At 40.9% G+C, this 22797-nt stretch overlaps 1 protein-coding gene across 1 annotated transcript in view; it reads right to left on the bottom strand.

Moving 5' to 3' along the window:
- Positions 1 to 703: 703 nt before the first annotated feature.
- LOC141912723 (uncharacterized) overlaps positions 704 to 22797 on the bottom strand; it is a 38092-nt gene continuing 15998 nt past the window's right edge. Inside the window, exons 2-3 of the mRNA XM_074804082.1 lie at positions 19940 to 20097; positions 704 to 2449 (exon numbers count right to left, since the gene is read on the bottom strand). Coding sequence (XP_074660183.1) covers positions 1008 to 2449; positions 19940 to 20090 — 1593 coding nt within the window. The 5' untranslated portion in view covers positions 20091 to 20097 and the 3' untranslated portion in view covers positions 704 to 1007. The remainder of the gene's footprint in view (positions 2450 to 19939; positions 20098 to 22797) is intronic.

The raw sequence follows: 22797 nt of genomic DNA, 5'->3' as shown, positions 1-22797 counted from the left end.
TATTAGACTTTTCCCGCGACACCTTGTTCAACTATCCCTAATAATGCGGTCTAATGTATTCAATAATGTTTCAAACTAAATGATTGATTGGTCATATTCGACGTATTAGAATTACATCGATGCGTCTGCTGGTTATGGTTATTGCGTGGGTGTTTTTTTGGGGTGGGGGGGGGGGGGGGTGGTTACTCATGTGACTCTGTACGGGGGCTCGGACTTTCATAAGTCGCATCTCTCACACATATTGCACGTGGGTCCAGTCCCTTGTAAGCTATATGTCAGTACAGCCCTGAAAGGCTTGCATTGGGTCGCTCGTTTAACATCTATTTTTGTTCTGAATTGTAGTAACCGAGTCTCGTAATTTAGTTAAATGGAAATAAATAATGATAATAATGATGATGATAATAATAATGATAAAAACAAAAATTATTATCATTATCACTCGGCTTCTGTAGGTCTCCTGTACTCTATAATTTCACTATATTGTAAGAACATTCATATTGAATCCTCACAAAATGACGTAATGTAATTTCGATATGAAAATCAATTAATTCATTCGTGATAGTGATAAGTTTGCGAGTGAAATAATGAAAACGATTCAAACATGAAATACGACAAAAACTCGAATTCTGCGGATTAGAGGAGAAAAACTCTATGGATCAATCATATACTAAAATCTCGATGTTAATAAAATATCATTTATATTTTTTACAAGCATCATAGACAACAATATATACTCGAGTCTTTCACACAAGAATAAAACAACTAATATTATTTGCTACGTTTTGATGCTGTGGTTCACATTGAAATTCACTTTTGTTTTTCTTCATTAAAACGACATTTTTTAGAACATTTTCCAACATTTCGAAATAAATCATCAGAATGTCCACACGACTACGACGGCGGCGGCGGCGGTGGGAATTTCGAGTCGATGCGTACGAGCTTGGTTTAGGGGTATTATAGACTTCGTTTTCGGTTACGGTTCGACGGAGCGGAGTTCGTGGAGCCGATTACCCGAACCGGATGTACCCCGTACCCGACCCTCCGCGGCCGAACCTTGTATAGCCGGCGACGTTTTTCGCGACGCGGGCAAAATGTTTATTGAAATCGTTCAAGTCGTCGTTATCGTTGTTGCTGTTGGATCGCCCGAAACGCATGTACCGCTTACCGAATCGAATATAACGCTTGTCGGCGTTCGTGAAATCGTCATTCTCATCGTCGGAATCGTCGTTGTCGTCTTCTTCGCGGCCGAATCGGATGTAACCACCAATCGTGTCGCCCATAGCGTTCTCGTTCATCTTCAGGTATCTCGCCAATCTGGCCAGCTCTTCGTCGGCCTCGCTCGAGTCGGCGGCACCGGGCACCTCTTTCACCGATCGGACGCTTCTCTTCTTGGCTATCTTACTCTCGGCGGGGACGACGTCGTTTTTGTCTTTGCTCTTCTCGTCTGCGGCATCGGCGGCCCGTTTGCCGAAGCGTATGTATCGTTTCGAGGCGGCGGTGTTGTTATCGGCGGCGCTCTCGTCGTTACGACCGAAGCGCATGTATCGCTTTTCGTTGCCGAATCGCAAGAAGTCGTTTCTTTTGCCGAAGCGAATGTATCGTTTGTCGGCGCCGTCGCCGGATCGGCCGAATCTCATGTATCGTTTCTCGTCGTCGATGTCGTCACTGCCTTCGCTGCGGCCGAATCGTATGTACCGCTTTTCGGCCGGTTCCCCGAATCTGAGAAAGTCGTTTCGCTTGCCGAAACGCATGTACCTTTTCTCGGCCGGCTCCCCGAATCGCAGGAAATCGTTTCGTTTGCCGAATCGTATGTATCGCTTTTCCGCCGGATTGCCGAATCTGAGGAAGTCGTTTCTCTTGCCGAATCGGATGTATCGCTTCTCGGTCGGTTCCCCGAACCTTAAAAAGTCGTTTCGTTTACCGAAGCGCATGTATCGTTTACCGAAACGAGTGTACCGTTTCTCGATATCGTCGCCATCGATATTTTCATCATCATCGTCATCGGAGTCCTCTTCGCCCTCGTCGAACCTTTTACCGAATCTGATGTATCGTTTTTCCAGCTGATCTGAGTCCTTTTTGCCGAATCTGATGTAACGTTTGTCCGGTTCGTTTTCGTCGTCGAGGCCGCTTCGTCCGAATCTCATGTATCGCTTACCGAAGCGGATGTACCGCTTGACGGCGTCCGATTCAGCGTCCGAGTCGATGACCGGAGTCGGGATCTGGTCATTCGGTTTTTCGGCGTCTCTCTTCTGGAGATCGTGGTGAGCGCCGCTCGTGACGGACCTTCCGAAACGGAGGTATCCCTCGCCGTTTTGCGACCACGCGGTCTTGTGTTGCTCCTGACTATCGGCTGCCGAGTTCGTCTGCTGTTGGTGGGTGACGTCTCTTCCGAATCGTACGTAGGTGGCGCGGTTGCGTTTTGGTTCGTTGAAGTAAGCATTTTCGGGACCTGGCAAAGAGAAAACGGGAAAACCGTCGTTATAAATCGTGATTTGTGAAATAGGCAAATTTTATTGTCGCTGAAATGACAATGATATATTTTCATGTAAAGCGCCGTTATGAAAGCTGTACATTCTAAAACTGCATTGTTTTAAAGCACTTAAGAGTAAAAAGCTGAAGTTCGAATTGACGTGGACCATTTCGGTAAGGGCCTGGTTTGATCAGACTGATGTTGCTTAAAATGACGATTTTCGTCTGTTAATTCGGATCGTAGATTTTACATCGAATGGGCCATGCCATAGAGTAGATTTCAATTCATTTGGTGCCGATGGGAAAGTATAAGATGCGCGAAAAAAAAGAAGCTTAAAGGTCGACATACTATACGAGCAGAAATAGCTCTTAACTCCCCTCTTACTCTATCCCCTTCACTCTCCGTCTCTTTCTCAAGACGTTAAACTTAACGTGACGCTTGACGTACACCCACTCGAACACGGATCTATTTCGCCAATTATGAAATCAGGGAATTCTGAGAGAGAGAAAGAGAGAGGCGATGATGATGGATGCCGGTTTAGAACTATCAGAGCGACGATCGATCTCTTACACGAAACCGGTTAAGCGTTCACAGGTTGACACAGCTGCAGCTGGCTACCGCTGCCGCTGCCGCTGTTATTGCTGCGCTATTATCTAGCGTTATTTTAATACAATCTCCGCCGTGTCTTCCTCGTCGGGATCGACGATTAACCGAGTACCACCGATAGTTTGTTTTCACAATCGACCGCGCCTGCGCGGACTATCGGTGCATTCTCGCTGTTTTATATAGAGATCGACGGACGGCCGTCAAATCTACGCTATGTCAGATGAATAAACTAACTTGAACTTATGTAAACTTGGTGAAATGCTTTTTTCTTTAAATATCCCGATACGATTAACGATCACCCGTCGAGGATGCTGCGAGTTTCGGGTTGCCGGCACTTCAATACGGCGCTTTAAGTACCCGTCTCAAAAATCGGTATCCCCGCCGGCTTAGTTCGAATCGATCTTCTAAAAGTTTTGAGGTTTGAATTCAGTATATATATCGTCGCCACGCCTGTTTATCGGTATTTGTCTAATAGTTTAGTCGATGATGAATGTTTGATGGTGTTTGAAAGTAATAGATACGTTGATGCGGCGCTAAATCGACGGTCGTTTGAAGCGCGGTGTTTAAAAGGGAGAAAAAAAGAAGAAAATCGTTAATTGAATTAGAGCCGATGTCGGCTGCGACGCGTATTCCATCCGAACAAGCTGACGCAACTCCTTATGACACACAGTCAGTTTATCGAATCGATCTAGTATTTGAAGTTGATCTGAGGAAAAAATTTCCCTCAATATTATGCTTGAAAATCTATACGTACAAATTTGAATTGTCAATCATTAAACAAAACCTATGAATTGATTGAATTTTGAAGTTCTTTTTTTAGTAGTGATTCGCGCTTGTGGCTGACAAGGTTGGGCATCCAACAAATTACACCCTCATATTAAGATTGTTCAATAAATGTAATTTTTAATTGCATTTTTTTTCCTTATATCGGCTGCAGAAAATTGAATGCAGCACCGCGACGTTCTTAATAGAAAAAAAAGAAAAATTAGCTGCTAAATTCCAATCAGTATAAAATGGCCATTTTCGATCTACTAGAAGTTGATTTGAGGAAAAAATATCCTTTAATAATAATAATAGATAATAATATGATAATAATGATATTTATCATATTATTACATAATAATAATAGTATGATAATAATAATATTTATTATCATATGGTAATATGATGATCTATTTGTCCAATTTGATTGTCTATCGTGTGACTTAAAGGGTTGTGAATTGTATTCGAGACGAATCCCGCAGAATGTTTTGATCAACCCGAACATTTATGAAACTGCGCGCCGATTTTTGAAGAATCCTCGCAATATGAATGATCTCCGCGCCTTGTTACTTCCAAAAAGGTCTATTTACGCGAGTCTTACGGAGGACCGCGACAGAGCGTTTCAGTATCAATGTTATCAATACATAACGAGAATCCCGCAGTAACAACGACAAAATTGAGCCCGAAAATGTTCCCTAGCGTTATCGCAGTTTATTCGACGTTTCGACTGTATTCTGATATTCATCTTCAGGAATACTGAGTTACAACAGAACATGTTGTGAAATGTTGAAAATGTTGAAAAAGAATCAAATCCACATAATATGAGTTTAAAGACAGAATTTAGGACGTTTTTGCTTGTTTCTTTTTTTAAATAGAGCGGTTACATTCCTAATTAAAAGAAACTGTAGCTGCTAAGTTCTTTTTGCTTGTTTCTTTATAGTGCTTGCATTCCTAATGAAAAAAACTGTAGCTGCTAAATTCTTTTCGATGATCGCACGCTTAGCATACGATTAAGTATTGGGTATTCAGTTAATTACGGACTGGTTTTATACATTGTTTTCGAATTGTGTCGTCGAATATCGTCGAATTGACAAGTTGGTTTATGAGATGGCGGCGGTTGTAATCGAGCCGCGGGACGGCGCTTGTGGAATTTCGGCAGAATGCGCGCTCACGACTCGTTCGGCTGCTCGCGCGGCAGACTGCTGCCCAAACGGCGACAATGAGTAACGGTAAATATTTGCTTCCGATGTTATGAACTTTCTAATGTCGATGTCCGACTGTCGTCGAAAGGAAATTGCCGTTGTCGAAAACAAGCGAATGATTAACGTTGTTTTTTTTCTATTCGGCCGCGGAATGTCAATCGATTCCCGATGAAACGCGATACGGAGCGAACAGTAGCATATTGCCTTTAGACATACGAAGTTTGCGCATAGTAATGGATACCAAGAGACAAGACAGAGAGCATGTTAGTTATATCGGGATATGTTTTTGGACTGCTGTCGGTTGCCGTAAACGTTTGAATTGTGATATAGTTATGGATCATCGACAGTCGGGCCGAACTTTGGTTATCGGAGTTATGGACGACTATTTGCAGTTCCGACCACTAGTGAGACGGTCAGCGGCCGGAACTGATAACCGAGCGCACTACAACGTAGTTCATATAGTGTCGGCCATTTTGGAAATAGTTCCGAACTACAGCGACAATGCTCAATCTGGTAGTATTTCCGCACTTTATTTCCGACTAACATTCGGTTTCACCATGGACTCGTTTTAGAGCCCGTTTCACTTAAATAAATATAATTAATAACTCCGATAACCGAAGTTCACCCCGCAATAGTGAAGATGAAGGCGGGTTTGGTCCACTTGCCACCAGCCGCAACTGGTGTAGTAATCTTAGGTCGGCGGTGACGAACGCCATCGGTTTCGAATGAGTTAAATTTTCTTCGGCTAGAGTTAATTCCCAACAACTGAAATAACATTACCTATAATACGGATGCGCGCGGTAATGTTGGACTGAGAAAAGAAGTAGAAATTGGAGAAAAATTGGGATTCGAACACCGAACGCGACGCGATCGTCGATCACAGGTTCCATCCTCGCTCGCCAGGGGTCCGGTATCGCTACCCGAACTCGCTTCCACCAGTTCGGGACGGCTTAAGCTCAGCGAGTTCGAGTCCCATGGCTGGTGACGATGGGAGGATTCATTGACTGCAAGATATCGGAACTCATAAATTACAACTTTGCATCGAGTAGTTTTCGATACATCTGCGCGGACGGGATAAGAATACCGGGCTATAAAAATCGGCTTCCCTGTAGAAATTAGCTTCATCGAAATGTCGGCGTTCAGTTAATAACGCGATCTGAAAAAATCAATCCAGGAAATCGATGGCAAAATATGCGTCATCACTTTTTTCGCGGTTTTACCTTTCGAAAAGTGACTTGTAAGCGACGTTTTATTTATGGATCCGTAAAACTCTCTCGATCAAAGCTCGCCCAGCACGCGCTGGCGCTCGAATTAGACTCGCGTATTTGTTACGTGACGTCAAAAAATTGTAAAAAAATTGATAAAACTCTTCGCGTGTTTGTATACTCACGGCGAACACCACGTCGACGCACGACTTTGTTTATCGATGTTTTCTTTTTTCAAAAATAGAATTAGTGAAGCGAATTAAAATGCCAGCGCAGTTTCGCGGCATGTCGTGTCGTATACGTATTAATTGGGAAGAATTGACTGAATTACGTTCGCGAGGAATGCTTATGCGGCACGCCTCGTCGGCGCTGGTCGGTAAAAGTACTCGAACTCTTTTCGATCTATGAACCGTCGTTTCTAACTTATTTCGATGTTTATTCTTTATCGGCTCGAAGCAGTTGCATCCGTGAAAAACGTTTAGAATTGTTAAGTTTGAATTGTTGTCCTGATTGAAAACACGACGCACTCTTACAGCAATTACACCAAAATTTGAGTTCAACTTTTTCGTTGAGCTGGAGCTTGTAATCTGTCTTTCGGGGATTTATTTATCTGTCTTTCTGGAATATAATATTTTTTCTTGATATAAATACCTCTCAAATATGTGTTCAAAATGGCTAGCAGAATTGTGCAGTGTCAATAAACCGTCGTTTCCATATCCGATTTGCACTGTATTGAAGTAATGCTAAAAAGTCTTCTTTTGCTCAAATCAAAAGCATGGAATGAATACAGAATTTGAATGTAGACGAAGTACATTTAGAATTTGCTACGGATGCTATTCTCTATTGGCCGTTGAACATCAGAACCCTGTCGGGAAAATTGCAACCGGCTTAATCAAAAATTTGTCTGCAAAGTTGAACTGTTCTCGTCAAAGAACAGTCTGAAGTCGCAATGTAGCCTTCCCACACGACGAGGCAGGCTAGTTACAACTATGAATATGTATAATTGCAAGTTGGTATATTTTATGGCATCTTCCGTCCGTTGCTCTGCACGGAAACGTATCCGCCCGCGGCTCAGTCGAACAAGTGTCTCATATCCCGGCGGAGCTTTGCTGACAAACTGTTCATCGCGTTCGACGGGCTTTCATTCGCTGTCGTTGATTTGCATTCAAAGAACAGCAAATTTGCGACAATTAGTCGTATTGTTATAGTTTGTGTTGGTAAAACACAGATCGGCCCTTGGTTGTCAGACATGAAAAAACCTACCGCAATTATACGCCAGAAATGCCGATGTCAACCACATTCTCGTATAAGAGGAAATAATTCTAGATCAGCGCGAAATCTCCGTTATCGCCATGCCAGTTTTTACCCGGGTCTAAAAGTGGTCTTAAATCTGGTCTTAACTTTGTTACATCGACTATAGAACTAAGACAGTCTAAGACTGGTCTTAAATCTAAGCCATCGTTTTGAAACTGGTCGCTGGGTTCGTGGGTTCAATTCCCGGTAGCGACAGGGTTTCTTGGTCGATTATTGTTCTTGTCTGGCCTCTCCCTTTATTCGGGAGAAAAAAGATCTCGAACCTATATCACTTATCAGAGTGGCGCTCAGCGGGTTGAGGTGATGAAAAAAAGATTACATCTACCGCTTTACGAAAGTAGGCAACCATCGAAAAAAACTCTGGTCTCCCTAAAGAACTGGTTTGTGTTATACCTCGCTTCGAATATTATGTTAGGGAGGGAGAGAGGGGGGGTTGGGAGGGGTGCGTCTTTGACATTCATCCAAACTTTTATAGTCGTTCTAAATTTTTCACTAAACTGCGCAACCAGCAAAGTGCATTCTTCGCAATTTGGCTCTATATACATTCAGGAAATATCAAAGATATCTATCACCTAATGCACTTATAAATAGATGTAACGACATTGCGACGTTACAAACACCCCCGTAATTAACAGTCACCGCGTCCTTCTGACCAATCCCTTTTAAAGCGTCGCTTATTAAATGGTATCTTTACCGACTGTAATGGACACTTCAATTTTAGGATACGGCGTAGCCACGCCCACCGGCTGTCAAAGGCCACATCGGCTTCAGTCATGGACGTATATATAGACTATAAGAGCGTACAATATTATTTTGCGTTGAAAACAAACAAACAAAAAACGGGTATTCTATAAACGGCTGACGTCTGAATGTCTTCGTCATCGATTTCGACGGGAGATGAAAGCGTTTTGAAAACCGCCGGGCTTTGATCAGAAGAGCGGCAAAAATCGTAAATATCGTTGAAACAATATCGAACAAACGAAACGCCGTATTTTTTCCTAATGAATAATCGATGAATGACGCTAAAAAATCGACGATCGCTTTCGATAACGAGCTAATGAACGAACGTTTGATTTATCAACAAATATCAACGTTATCAAAGAATTCTATATTTCTCGAGTTAGAATCGACCGCAATGAACAGCGCGCAATCGATACGCGATCCATATAGTGGCCTTTTAACACTGTCTGTCCTCATCCACCCATCTCATCGGTTTGTCTGGCTGAATATTAGAATCTGCGCATTTCTCATCGAAATTGAAATCGAACGGGCTTATCGGAGAATTTCGGTTGAAACCACGCGTTTGAGCATGCACGGTCGCTGTAGTTCGGGGGGCCAGTTCCACAGTCGATACTTAAGTACAAAAGTGGGCTTAAGTCTTGAGATTAGCCTTAAGTTGTTAGATTAGCTATATTATAACTAACATGGTCTTAGACTGGGCTTAAGTCTAAGCCATGACTATGGTACCGGCCCCGGACCTACAGTTTCAAGATGGCCGCGGTGAAATACGTTACGACCGAACTAAAAAGTGCGTTCGGTTATCAGTTCCGACCGCTAGCCGTCTGACTATGCAAACCAAAGTTCGCCCTATCTGTGTGATGTTTATATTGAGCCATTGAAATTGCTTCGAACCGGTTATTTCGATTACGATATTCCAGTTTTAAAAACTTGACAACTCAAAATTACCATCAAGTTTTCGTATTTCGATACTTGTTATATCATAGTAGACTGTATTGATATTGAATCGATGAAAATAACGGCTGATTCAATTATTATTCGCTTTGAATCGAATTTACCGTCAGATTATATCGTTTCAACGTTAAATTCTGTCAATCATACGAAAATGACGGTCTTTCGTTCAGCTATTCGCGTTAATGAGTATTTGGGTCTACATAAAGCCGCGGCCCGGCGATCCGGCAAAATCTCGGCAATGATTGCCAGTTTTTGCACTAGGAAATCGCTAGATAAAGAACGTCATAAAAACAGAATTCGATAAACGACGTTTCATTGTTTGCGCGTATTAGAATCGGATCGCTTTCATCGCTGCGGTTTAGCGTGCACGGGTATCTAAATTAAATCTAAACGACATCGAAACCGTTTCGTCGTCGACCGAAAACAGGAATGAAAATCGCGTCATCGAATTACGGGAATATATCTCGAGTCGAGTAATTCCGGTTGACTGTGCGCTCGCTCGCGCGCGCTCAGTCGGTCGGATCGAGTATCGCCGGAGACAAGAAGCCAGTCCGGTCGTTTAAACTCGTTGTTCGACGGCGGAATTCGATATAACGCGCGCGCGCGCGCGAAAGCGGATACCCGAATACACGATTCGATTAGTTTCTACACGATCTAAACTCTCTCTCTCTCTCTGTCGGCTGCTCGATTCTAAGCTGGGTCGGTCAACCGCGAGGAAATCGCGCTGATAGAGCTCATATTTCAAACTGTTATGCTTCTCAACAGCCACCAAAGCGTCTTCTCGGTGTTATACAACCGCTTCTGAATAATGCCTTTTCAGGAAGCGTTTCATTTTTTTTTTGTCTGCGCGCGCGGCGTGGTGTGTTTGCAGTTTCGACTGGGGAGTATAACACCGTATAATCTTCGATGATATCGCCGGTTACCGTTATTGAGTAGTTTCACAACGGGTAAAGGTGGAATATTCATTGCGGATTCGGCTCGTCTATATGCTCGAGGGGTTATCGTTTTTAGGAAAAATTGAATAAATCGTCGAGGTTTTTCATCCTTTTCGCGATACGGGCCTTCTTTTACAACACCGCCGCACCAGTAGCGTTGAAACTGCGCCGATCGCAGCATCTTATTCTGATTTAGTTAAGATTTCGTAGAGTAGCCGTTTCAACCGGGTGTATTAATTGAATTCAATCACTCACGGCGCCTTACAAAGTATAAAAACACAAGAATCGTTAAGATACAATAGAATATTGAGAAATGAAGTAGATATAATAAGATAATCACACAGAGGCAGAGGCAGAGGCAGAGGCAGAGGCAGAGGCAGAGGCAGAGGCAGAGGCAGAGGCAGAGGCAGAGGCAGAGGCAGAGGCAGAGGCAGAGGCAGAGGCAGAGGCAGAGGCAGAGGCAGAGGCAGAGGCAGAGGCAGAGGCAGAGGCAGAGGCAGAGGCAGAGGCAGAGGCAGAGGCAGAGGCAGAGGCAGAGGCAGAGGCAGAGGCAGAGGCAGAGGCAGAGGCAGAGGCAGAGGCAGAGGCAGAGGCTGGAATAGAGGCGGACTCTTTTGTCGAGGGAAAACGAACGTCGCATATTTTTCTCCACTCGATATATGTTATATCTACTGACCCGCGATTGATAAAACAAACCGCTGACAAATATGTCGAGAACGCCGTCATTATTTCGCCGCAATATGAACGAACGGCGAATCAAATAATGCGACAAACTGTCAAGGGAGAAACACAACAAACGTCAGTTTGATGTGTCTTTCAGTGTCGTAAATGTTTGCCGCTCGCTGTACACGCCACCGGGCATCAGCTTTCAGCCATCTAAGCAATTATTCATACTCCTACCAGTACTGCTGCCAGTACGGGTGGTAAATACTTGATAATTCTTCTTTTCAGCATCGGATTTTTTTCGCGTGTAATTCAGATATAGTTTTTTTTAATTAATACATAATTCAAGTCGAATCAAATCATAACCGAAATTCGTCGGACCGGGTGCACGCTTCTTCCATGTACGGATTTGACCACCAACGGACCGAGGTCCGGTTACGGGTTGAAACATCGGAAGTGAACTATTGAATCGAATCATCTACCGGGTCTCTGCATCTTCATCTTTATGTACGAATCTCAACCCAGGACTCAGTTTCAGTTAAGGGAGTGAAACTAATTTGACATGAATCAAATCATAGCCGAAATTTGTGGAACTTGGTTCAGTGACTTAGATTTCAGATTTGCGGCGAATAACTCCAATTTAGAGTGAAAACCAGTTTGGCCTGACTTGCGATGAAGTTGTGATGAAGGTTACGCCTCTCGGGCTAAATAGTGACAAGTTGCCCGTTCAAGTTGCACAATAAATTATCATCAAATCCTTATTAAATCATTATCATTACTCCTTTATATCTAGGGTAAAAACGAGTCTGGTCTAACTTGCAATGAACTTGCAAATTGAAGCCTTCGCGCTTCCCCGGACTCGGCGTGATATACGAAAGTTATGAAGTTGAGACTTAGGTCTGATATATATATTATACTGTCTTAAATCGTATGACTCTGTCTTGTGTAAACACATTGGTTATATAGGTGTTGAATGTATATGGGTCTTGGCGGCAGTTTGCCTCTTGGAAAACACGCTCAAATGGAAGCTTGGAAAATATCATGATTATGTTTTGATTACATTGCACAGAATTTTCATTCACACCGAACAACGATAAGCGAATTGAATTGATTAAAATCGTTTGATGAAAACGGTAGATCAGATAAAATCAAAAATGTCTATCCGTAAGCGACACCTGAATCCTGTAAAAGGACAGACGTCACGTGCACAATTGTGAGCTCCGATGTTCCTTAAAGCAATAAATCTTCGTATAAATCAATCGTAGATGAAGTGAAGCGCGCTGAGAAAACATCAGCGCGACGAGTACGCGGCACTTAACGGCGCAACGTCACCGAACGGAACAATTTCCTTGATCAAAGACACGGCGTACACTTTTCGGATCGGATATTCAATTGGCGTTGTAACGTTGAACGCAGCGCCAACCCAAAAAAAAAAACTGTGATGATGATGATCGTCGTGTACGAATCCTATATAAGGCTCACAAGATTCATACGGCGTTTCTCCTTTCTGCTGAGCTTAAAAAAGTTGACCCATCCGGCCGCCTTTGTATATTTATTCCCTGTAGTAGATCGCTATATTTTCTAAATCACGATCAAACTAACAATCAAGAAACGGCAGTGTTATAGAAATGAACTGGATTTCAAATTTTGTTGCAGTTTACATCATAATGATGATCCGGCCGATTAGGAGAAACGAGGTATCATTTTCTTAGCCCTAAGTCTGGATGAGTTTTGAAGCTGGTACATTCGGGATTGAAGTTCAACATTTACGAGACGACGTGTCAAAATACCGATGTGTCGACCAGTCTCATTAGAACAGACAAAATTGTATATATATATATATATATATATATATATATATATATATATATATATATATATATATATATATATATATATATATATATATATATATATATATATATATATATATATATATATATATATATATATATATATATATATATATATATATATATATATATATATATATATATATATATATATATATATATATATATATATATATATATATATATATATATATATATATATATATATATATATATATATATATATATATATATATATATATATATATATATATATATATATATATATATATATATATATATATATATATATATATATATATATATATATATATATATATATATATATAGTGTGAAATCGATGCTACGATATCCACTCAAATAGTGTTTGGGATAAGTTTGTCTAAAATGTTACCATGCCACTTGTAACTTAATCTGGTTGTTAAGTGGTCTTAAATCTTAAGACTAGCCTCGAGTTGTTAGATTAGCTACCGGACTAAAATGGTCTTAGACTTACGGTCTTGAATGACTGTGAAATTAGACCTTTGGTCACACCAAAAGAAAAACCCTCGGTTCCGACTAAACCGATATTTCGTCATTTCAAATAATCATTTTCGAAATATAATAAAATTGCCTGCCGACCCTATTTCGAAGTTTTGGATGAAATAACTTATGTTTTAGAAATATACATCGATGGTCTTCCAGCTGCAAATCATATTTTTAACTTGAAATTTGGTCATCTAAAAAATTATTTACGGTGACCCACCCATTGTTAGAAGAATACCCGAATTTCTTTTTCTGTATAACGAAAACAAAATGTCCCACCTACGTACCCAAACGGTAATTGCCCCGCCCGAGAAACAGGATATATTTTTGTGCGGCCTTATTCTTATTTTTTCTACGCCCAATAAATGAATAGTTTGCCAAGACCGCGGCGTTGGAATACGCCACCGTTCAGCCCCCGTGGCAGTCACAGAGATCAAATTACAAATTAAGGGGATTTCGAGGAGGTTGAAATTCAAGAGTGTAATCGTGCCGATGAAACGTGGTTAAATATTGTTGAAATTCTAGCGATCAAAATGTCTCGCTATCTTAACAATCTTATGTTGAAATACTGTTGGAGGCCGAGGCTACGGGACATGTTAATTTCAATCCACCGGCGATTGTACTTCTTGAACTTCGCATATATTAAGTGAAATAACCGTGAAGTAATATAACTCGTGAAAAATCTTTTTTAATTTTTCGACCAGTCTCTGCATTATGAAATCATCGATAAAGTCTGCTCTGCGTTTTCGGCTGTGGGGTAACTTTCAAGTAGAATCTGGCTCTTCATATACATATGCTTGAGATATCGGTTTCTGATGCCACGAGCCCGGTGTACGGTTAGCTAATGCGATTTGAAGCTTTCTCGACATGTAGTACACGCGGATCTAGCCTGTACCTATCTTCTGGGCCTTTTATTGGCGAGGATTACGCTGACAAGATCAACTCCCTTTATGCCGATAACTATAGTGCGCATCGGGGAAACTATCAATTCGAATAGTTCCTCGCAATTGCATCAACGCGAGTTGATATTGGTTTCAACCCTTATATGAAGAAAGTAGTGACGTTTGGACTTAATTCTATGAGCCATTTGCAAAAAAACTTAAGAGAGTAGTGATGTTTAGACTGCATTCTATGAGCCATTTGCAAAAAGACTAAGAGAGTATAGTTACGTTTAGACTAAATTCTATGAGCCATTTGCAAAAAAAACTAAGAGAGTATAGTGACGTTTAGACTAAATTCTATGAGCCATTTGCAAAAAGACTAAGAGAGTATAGTGACGTTTAGACTAAATTCTGTGAGCCATTTGCAAAAAAACTAAGAGAGTAGTGACGTTAGAACTTAATTATATGAGCCATTTGTAAAAACAAACTAACAGAGAAGTGACTCAATAATCTAATAGTGATTTTCAAAAACTAAAAGAGTAGTGACGTTTAGACTCAATTCTATGCCATATTCAAAAACTAAGTGAGTAGTGACGTTTACAATCAATTCTGTAAGCCATTTTCAAAACTGAGAGAGTAGTGACGTTTAAACTCAATTCTATTAGCTATTTTCAAAATTAAGAGAGTAAGTGAAGTTTAGACTCAACTTTATGAGCCATTTTCAAAACTAAAAGAGAAGTGACGTTTAGACTAAATTCTATGAGCTATTTTCAAAACTAAGAGAGTAGTGACGTTTAGACTAAATTCTATGAGCCATTTGCAAAAAAACTAAGAGAGTAGTGACGTTTAGACTCAAATTTATGAGCCATTTTCAAAACTAAGAGAGTAGTGACGTTTAGACTCAAATTTATGAGCCATTTTCAAAACTAAAAGAGTAATGACGTTTAGACTCAATTCTATGAGCTACTTTCGAAACTAAGAGAGTAGTGACGTTTAGACTCAAGTGGGCCGTTTTCGAAACTAAGAGAGTAGTGACGTTTAGACTCAATTCTATGAGCCATTTGCAAAAAAACTAAGAGAGTAGTGACGTTTAGACTCAAATTTATGAGCCATTTTCAAAACTAAAAGATTAATGACGTTTAGACTCAATTCTATGAGCTCAAGTGGGCCGTTTTCGAAACTAAGAGAGTAGTGACGTTTAGACTCAATTCTATGACCGCTTTTGCAAACTTGGCTCATAGAATTCAGTCAAAACGTCGAATACTCTCATAGTTTTAAAAATGCCTCACATTGAGTTGAAGCGTACATCCAAAACTTAGTATATTTCCTCGATATGACGAGTTCTTTTCGAAATAAATTTTGACGAAATCCCCCGAAGAAATCGATGAATCTCCCACACGTCGTTTGGCGTATGTTCTATACGACTGTATATGCACGGAACGGGGCGGAGGAGGATTGTACTTACAATAAAATACGTCAAGTGCGCATGTGTTGCGAGAACGTGAACGAACATAAAATCAGAACAAAGATTGACCGTCATTGATCCCCGATGTAACACATCTATCGAACTTCGTCGTGTACATTTTTCCAGCCGTCGTGGCATCATATTCGGTGCTCGACGAGCGAACGGTTTCTTCTTGGAAGTTTGAAAAATGAATATACATTTGAACATCGGTGTCAAGTATTTTCTCAAGCGACAAACTGAATTCACAGAATGACCTTAAACGTGTTGATGACTGCGTCCACGAAATATCTAGCAGATGTAACGATTTTGCTATTTTGGCTAAGTATAGTAATGCTGTTTGTAGAATATTTGTATACAACTTTAGGCAGGACATCTGCTGTTTTGGTAACATTTAGTGTAAGATCGACATCCAAGACCCTTCAAACTGACATCTTTGGGCTTCGTTTGTGCTAATTCATAGTTAGTATCCATTATTATTTCATAAAAATACGGGTTATAGGCCTAACGTTCGTTACCGGAAGTAGGTATCAGTTTTCGCGTCAACCGACTACATTTCAATGAAAATCCGTCGGTTCAAGTTTCCAGTAAGCATTTTCTCAAAAACTATAGACGCACTCACCTTTTCCAAGATTTTCCAATTTTTTGAGAAAATGCTTACTGGAAACTTGAACCGACGGATTTTCATTGAAATGTAGTTGGCTTACGCGAAAACTGATACCTACTTCCGGTAACGAACGTTAGGCCTATAACCCGTATTGGTTAAACACGGTCTTGAGTGGCGATCTTTTAATTGTAGAGATTTTCAGAGTATTTTAGATTATTGTATATAGAATGTTGGGGAGTTTATTTAGGATTAAGACTCGGGGTGATATTCTCGGGATAAAAACGGTTTGTTCAGTAGATTCTCAGTAGATTCCGAGAGACCAGGGAGTGGAAGTAGGGAGTAGGGGACCTAGGAACTAGGAAGTAGGGAGTACCGAGAGATCAGATCGGGATCGTACACGCGCATAGGGGACGATTTTAAGATATACGGTATTCAGGCAGGACATGTATCAACGTTTTCTGACTCACAAAAAGTTTTAAACTGCTGATTACGAGGGTTGAGTAGTGAGCAGCATTCTCAAATCCAAAACAACATGGAAATTTCCTTTATTCTTTTTTGCCTTGAATTGATTAAAAATCGCCTCGCAGTTTTGATGCGCAATTCACGCGCTTTGATATCACGGAGAATTACGATTTAACGACAATTCAAATCAAGTTGATCCTCAAACGGTGGCGGCGGCTACAATTGTTTCCGTGTATCGAAATCAGATTCACCGTCGTCGAGCGCGTCGTTGGTTTAGTAGCAGCAGTTGCAGACGACGGATGACGATCACAGAGAGAGAGACAAAGAGAAACAGCCGTAAAAACTACTGAAAGCGATTAGAACATCGCTAATATCAAACGGCGCACGGAACACAATCACACGACATGATGATCTGATGTGATAGTTTAATTGCCCTCCTCGGAGACCGTTCGCTCTCTCTATCTCTCATTCTCTGAATATGCGTTCATACTGCGGAGGCCGCTTTCTTATCAAATAAGACGTATCGGTAACGATCTCAATCCTACTGTATAAGATTGCAGAAAAATTGGAAATCTTTTTTGTCGAGGTTTAGTGATGGTTAATTTAACGTTTTGGCTATATTCCGATAGCCATCTTCGAGAATACGTTATTCCTGGAATCGTAAGAGTTAAATCCCACAATAAATGAATTCACCGCTGCAAAAAGTTTATCAAAATATCAGAAATATTTCCGGTAGTTGCTATAACCTTCTATATAAACACATATACGGTGTACTTATTTGGCTAGTCATTTTAGACTGGTGGACACCCGAAATATTTCGAATATTGTAATAAACTTTTTAGCTATATCATAATATCAATTCATTTATTGTGGAATTTTACTCGTTTATCGTTTTATCACGGATATTGCGATCCGCAACTGATTCATCCCGGGAACCATTTGCTCGAAGGTCGGTTTAACAAGTGGGACATCGTAGAAATGGAAAGTCCATACGGTATTTTTCCGACGGCAATATCTCAAACAATTTTGAAACAACTATAGCCGATGAAGAAACTCTTAGAATCAAGTCGAAACTTTGAATTTAATTTTAGTGCGTTGAAACATTTCGAACTCTTATACTTTTCATTCTTAGTGTTTAGATTTGGTGTCATAATACGACACGGACTCACAGCGTATCGTCGATGGTTCACGTATATTTGTAACGACATTTCTATAGACAACTCGTAGTAGAAAAATCGCGCGAAGAACTATTACGATACAGCGAACGAACACCGGCGAAAATTGAAGATGAGTTTCCTCCTTGAATTTATAAATCGCCGTCAGGAAATTCAAATTTCGATCTAACTTCCGATAAGCAATTTTCATTTGCGCGTGTTTTACGGCGTCTGCGCCCGACGGCTGTACATCGGCACCGAAGGAATATTCCGCTTTGGATAAATTCTAAAACTAGTTACACTGTCCCCGGGTCAAAAAAAGCCGCGACAACCGCAGCAGCCGTTAGAATTTAACACCCTGATCTATTTTCCCATAGCCATTATTAAGTATTGATACGTTGCATATCTCTTGCTCGTAGAAGAGAACGATTCATCGCCCGCAGCATCGGGGACAGCTGCATCGACGATACGAAACGTTTTTTATTTTCAACTACGATATTCCGATACTTTACATTGACTGTATGAGTCGGCGCATCGACGGCGACGTTGTTTACACGTAAGAAATGAACCCGGGGGATCGGATATTTTCAACATTTTTCAAATCATTACTCGGAACGTATCACGTGACTTTATCGCCGCTTGAGGGGAGATTTTCGATATTATTTTCTGAATCTATTCATCGTGGTTTTCATTACGCAAAACTCCTCGGAAGCCTTTCGAGCTCCAATGTTTTAAACAGCTGCCCAAGAATAGAGGCAGAGTGGGCACCTCCAACGCTACTGGGGCAATCGCGGATTCCGTTAATGGCAAGCGAGTAAACTGGTTGCCTGTCCCATTCAATATGGGATTGGATCTTCTAATTGAAGATAGAAACTGCGGTAACCAGTCTAGGTAAGCGAGGATCCATTAGGTGTCGCTAGTAGTTACTCGGTCATCCTACCATTTTCATGGTTAGTGGAGGCAAAACTATTTCGTTTACGAAATATTCACATCGAAAGAATTTCCAAAACGTTGCTGGTGACGCCATCTGGCGGTGTTGCCATTGTGATCATCTGCAATGAATCGAGTCGATCCGTTGATAAACCCGGCGATTAGAAGGTCCTCGTGGGGGGCTGCACGACGTGATGTTTCACCAACGGAAGATTTGATTCGACAACTAATCTCATAAATCTGCGCTGCAGTATTCTTCGAGCGCCGGAGATGTCCGTGTCGGATGGTATAAGCCCGATCATGATAACTGCCACACGAAACATGTTGTCGTCGTTTTGATAAATGGTCGCTTTGACGTCGACAAGTTCGTCGGTTTTGATACTAATTCTATCTCGCGCGATTTGCCTATCCCCGTACTAGTAACATCAATAAATAGGGCTTCTTTCATTTGCTATACTATACATTATGACCTCTACTGGGCGATTGCCCGGCGGTATACGAACGTATGGCAAGATCGCATTTCAAGCTGAAATCAATTTCTGATAATAATTTTCTCAGAATCGAGGCCACAGTTAAGAGATTGATTGTGAGCCATGAAAATATAGCGTTACCGATGAATACCATAAAAATGTTTAGCGGTACTATATATCTGTCGTTGATGGAGGGTACGAGGAAGGAGGAAGAGATGAGTGAGGAGGGGAGAAAGATGAGGGAGAGAGAGTGGAGAGAGGAGGTGAGAGAGAGAGGATAGAAAACGGAGAAGGAAAGAGGAGTAGGAGGGAGGGAAAGATTAGGGAAAGAGATAGTGGAGAGAGGATGAAAGAGAAGGAAGAGAGAGTATGTGAGGGAGAGGCGAGAAAACAGGGAGGGAGAGAGGAGGGGAAGATAAGGGAAAAAGAGCAGAGAGAGGAGGTGAGAGGAGGGAAAGAAGGAAGAAAGATAGGGAGAGAGAGAATGTGAGGACAACACTGTAAAGTGATATTGTTTCATCATAAAAGGAAGGCATCTAAAATACCGTCGATATATATTCAGTCTGTACACTGTGTATTGTTTGTGTTGTGGTTCATCGTCAATTTCGCGCACAAATCTCCGAGACGCTGAGAGAGATGAAACGGCCTCGAGATTCAACGAACGAACGAACGAACGAACGAAAAGAGAGACGTTTTCCGCTTATTTAGATCGCCGAAAAAAAGGCATGTGATTTTTCTGCACTTACCTACGGCTAGTTTTCCTCTGAATCTACCGAAACTGTCGCATAGCGATACGACGGTCTTCAGATGCTGCACTTGCGGATTGTGACACAGAGATTCGAAGTCATAGGCGCTCGCTTGACTGAGAGTGAATACTAGTAGATGTAGAAGTATCATACTTGGCCTGAAAGATAGAAAACGAATACAGAAAACGTTAAGATCATTCTCCTCTAATTTGGATATACAATATTGATTAGTACCAGAACGAACTCCTAAATCGAATAACGTCAACTGATTTAATAGAAGAAATGGAATCGACGTGTCGCAATTAATCGCGAGCCCTGGAAATGAGGTATTGAACCGGCTAGAAATGTTATCATTATTTTCCAATCCAAGGGTAAAATCAGCTTCTCACCCCGATTAACTTTATCTTTATTGATCATTAATACTTTATTTTCCGTACATCGTTCCAAAATCTATCGTATGGACGATTTGGACATAATATGATAAAACTCGCTTTACTCGGACATAACTTAACAGAGACTTTTAACTAACTCGAACAAAAACGACATCTATTTTCCCCTTCACTTCCTACAGTAAACCTAGCCCAACTCGGGACAAACTGGGACCGGCAAAATTATTCCGAGGTAAGCGAAGTCCGAGTAAAGGATAGGAAAAAAAGTTAGGAAGTAAAAAGATGATTTCGTTTTTTTTGTGCGAGTTAGTCAAAAGTCTGAGTCGGCCATTTCCGAGTAAAGCTAGTTTTACTTGAGGTATAACTCGAATATAGGATATGATGTTACTGTGGATGGATAACTGGGAAGATAGATATAAAAAATAACTGATAAAGATAATGATGATGAAATAATATTTTATAGCGTCAATTTCACTGATTCTATATTCAAAGGCTCTTAAAAGTAATCCAGCTCCCCTCGTTTCGCTCCCGGCAGGTGTGGTGGGTTTGTATAAGCGACACCAAATAAAAAAATCGAAACGAAATCTATACCAATCAAATAAATAACAACAGGGTCAACCCCGATTTCAAGATCAAACACGTGTATGTTTTACTGTCGGCTTGAGGAACTTATATCGCGTATAATTTTGAGGAAACTTCTTGCTATTCTTCGTTCGTTTTTCTCTTCTACGAGCGAAACGGAATCGAATTAAACGAAACTAAATCGTACTTGGTGATTACAACGACGACGATCGCGACGATATATTAAACTCGATGGCTTGTTTTATTTCGGTCGGCTTAATTGCGCGGCGCTGTGGGTTCGTCGTGAGGGACGTTAACCGCAGTGGCGCGCAGTGACAACATATCTGATATATTTCTACAGGCTATAAACAACCGCGGATGTACACATGTAAACGTACTTAACTTCGGGCTTCGCTCTGGTGATAGTTTTTTTTTCGCGCCGACGTTTTTAATCGACGTTGAAAGTTGAGTTTCGGCGTTTATTACGGAATAAGGTTATCGGTGACAATAAGTCATGGCGTATTTGCCCGGCGCGGAGCGGGGGAATGGAGCAATTGAACAGTTCCAATTAGTGTAACTAAGCCAATACCAGCGTGATTGGTATGTCTGAGATGAATGCTGACGGGCGGAGTAATTCAAGATGTCAATTACGACGACGGCATTTCAAAAATATATAGGGGTTGCTTCGAGCTCATATATAATTTTAGGCCTATATATAAATGCATTGTATATCGGGGTTTTGTTTTAACTAATGCGTTTATGGTTTGTGGAGGTAAATTCGATATTTCTCAAAAGCGATGGAAGGAGGGGGTTCATTATGCAAATTGGTTAGATCGCTTAGGTTCACGGCGATACCAACACGCAAATAATCGATAACCTCTGATGAAACGCCCCGACTTTTGTAAGAATGAATATGAAATTCCCGCAACGCAAAAAGTGACAGTTCGTATCACATCTTTATTCAACTTGTATAAGGAGACATTTCGGACTTTCGGTTTTCTCTTTTCTTATAATGCGGGATTTTTACAAATAATCTTTTGCTGGATCGAGATGTAAAATGTTGAGCCCGCATGGAAGCAGGGGGACCAGAAATTTGACCAGAATTCCATGTATATATTTATAAAATTGCTTCTTTGGCTTCCAAAATACGATACATGAATTGGAAAATGGTATATCAACAGTTAGTCATAAAAGAGTACTCGAGAATAAGCTATGGTAAAAGATTGTTAATTTGATGTTTAAAAGCTAAGGATGGACTACAATGTAACTGGTAGGGTAATTATTCCAAAGAAATCGTGTACGATATAGTACAGGCTCTTTGACCAGCAGATACAAGTTTGGCTCTGTTTGACTGCAATTATTGACTAGTGATCCTGAGAAGATGACTATTAATACGTTAGTCGAAACGTTGAATGAACTACACTAGCTCGAGAAAAACATTTTCGGACTTTTTCGTCTTTATTGTGGGATTCTTGTAATGCAATAGATGGTCGAAGAATATGGGGAGTTGGTTTGATTGTCGAAAGTGACTCAAGAATTGCGTCGAAATGTCAAAAGACCGAGTTAATGAACGTAGCAACGTTATATATATAGCATTGGTACTGACCATTGTCTCATTAGATTTGTTACCAACGTATTTCTCTTAGAAAAAAAAACAAATCAACAACGTTTCGTGTTACTCAGTGGTTGCTGTGACGGTTCACGATACATCAACATTCAATTATCGTATTAGGCGTATTCGTGTATGAATCCCTCGGATCGAGTAGACTTCGCGATTGCGATAAGTAGCCGCGCAATCGACGGCGAAAATCGCCTTAACTCGTTCGGAGGTTCATCTGAATGAATATAATCCATTCTTCAGGCCGGATCTGATCAAGTCTCCTCCCAAGATCATCCGTTCCTACGCTG

The sequence above is a fragment of the Tubulanus polymorphus genome, chromosome 11, assembly GCF_964204645.1.
Source record: "Tubulanus polymorphus chromosome 11, tnTubPoly1.2, whole genome shotgun sequence".
Taxonomy (NCBI): domain Eukaryota; kingdom Metazoa; phylum Nemertea; class Palaeonemertea; order Tubulaniformes; family Tubulanidae; genus Tubulanus; species Tubulanus polymorphus.
This window is presented reverse-complemented; position numbering and strand designations above follow the sequence as displayed.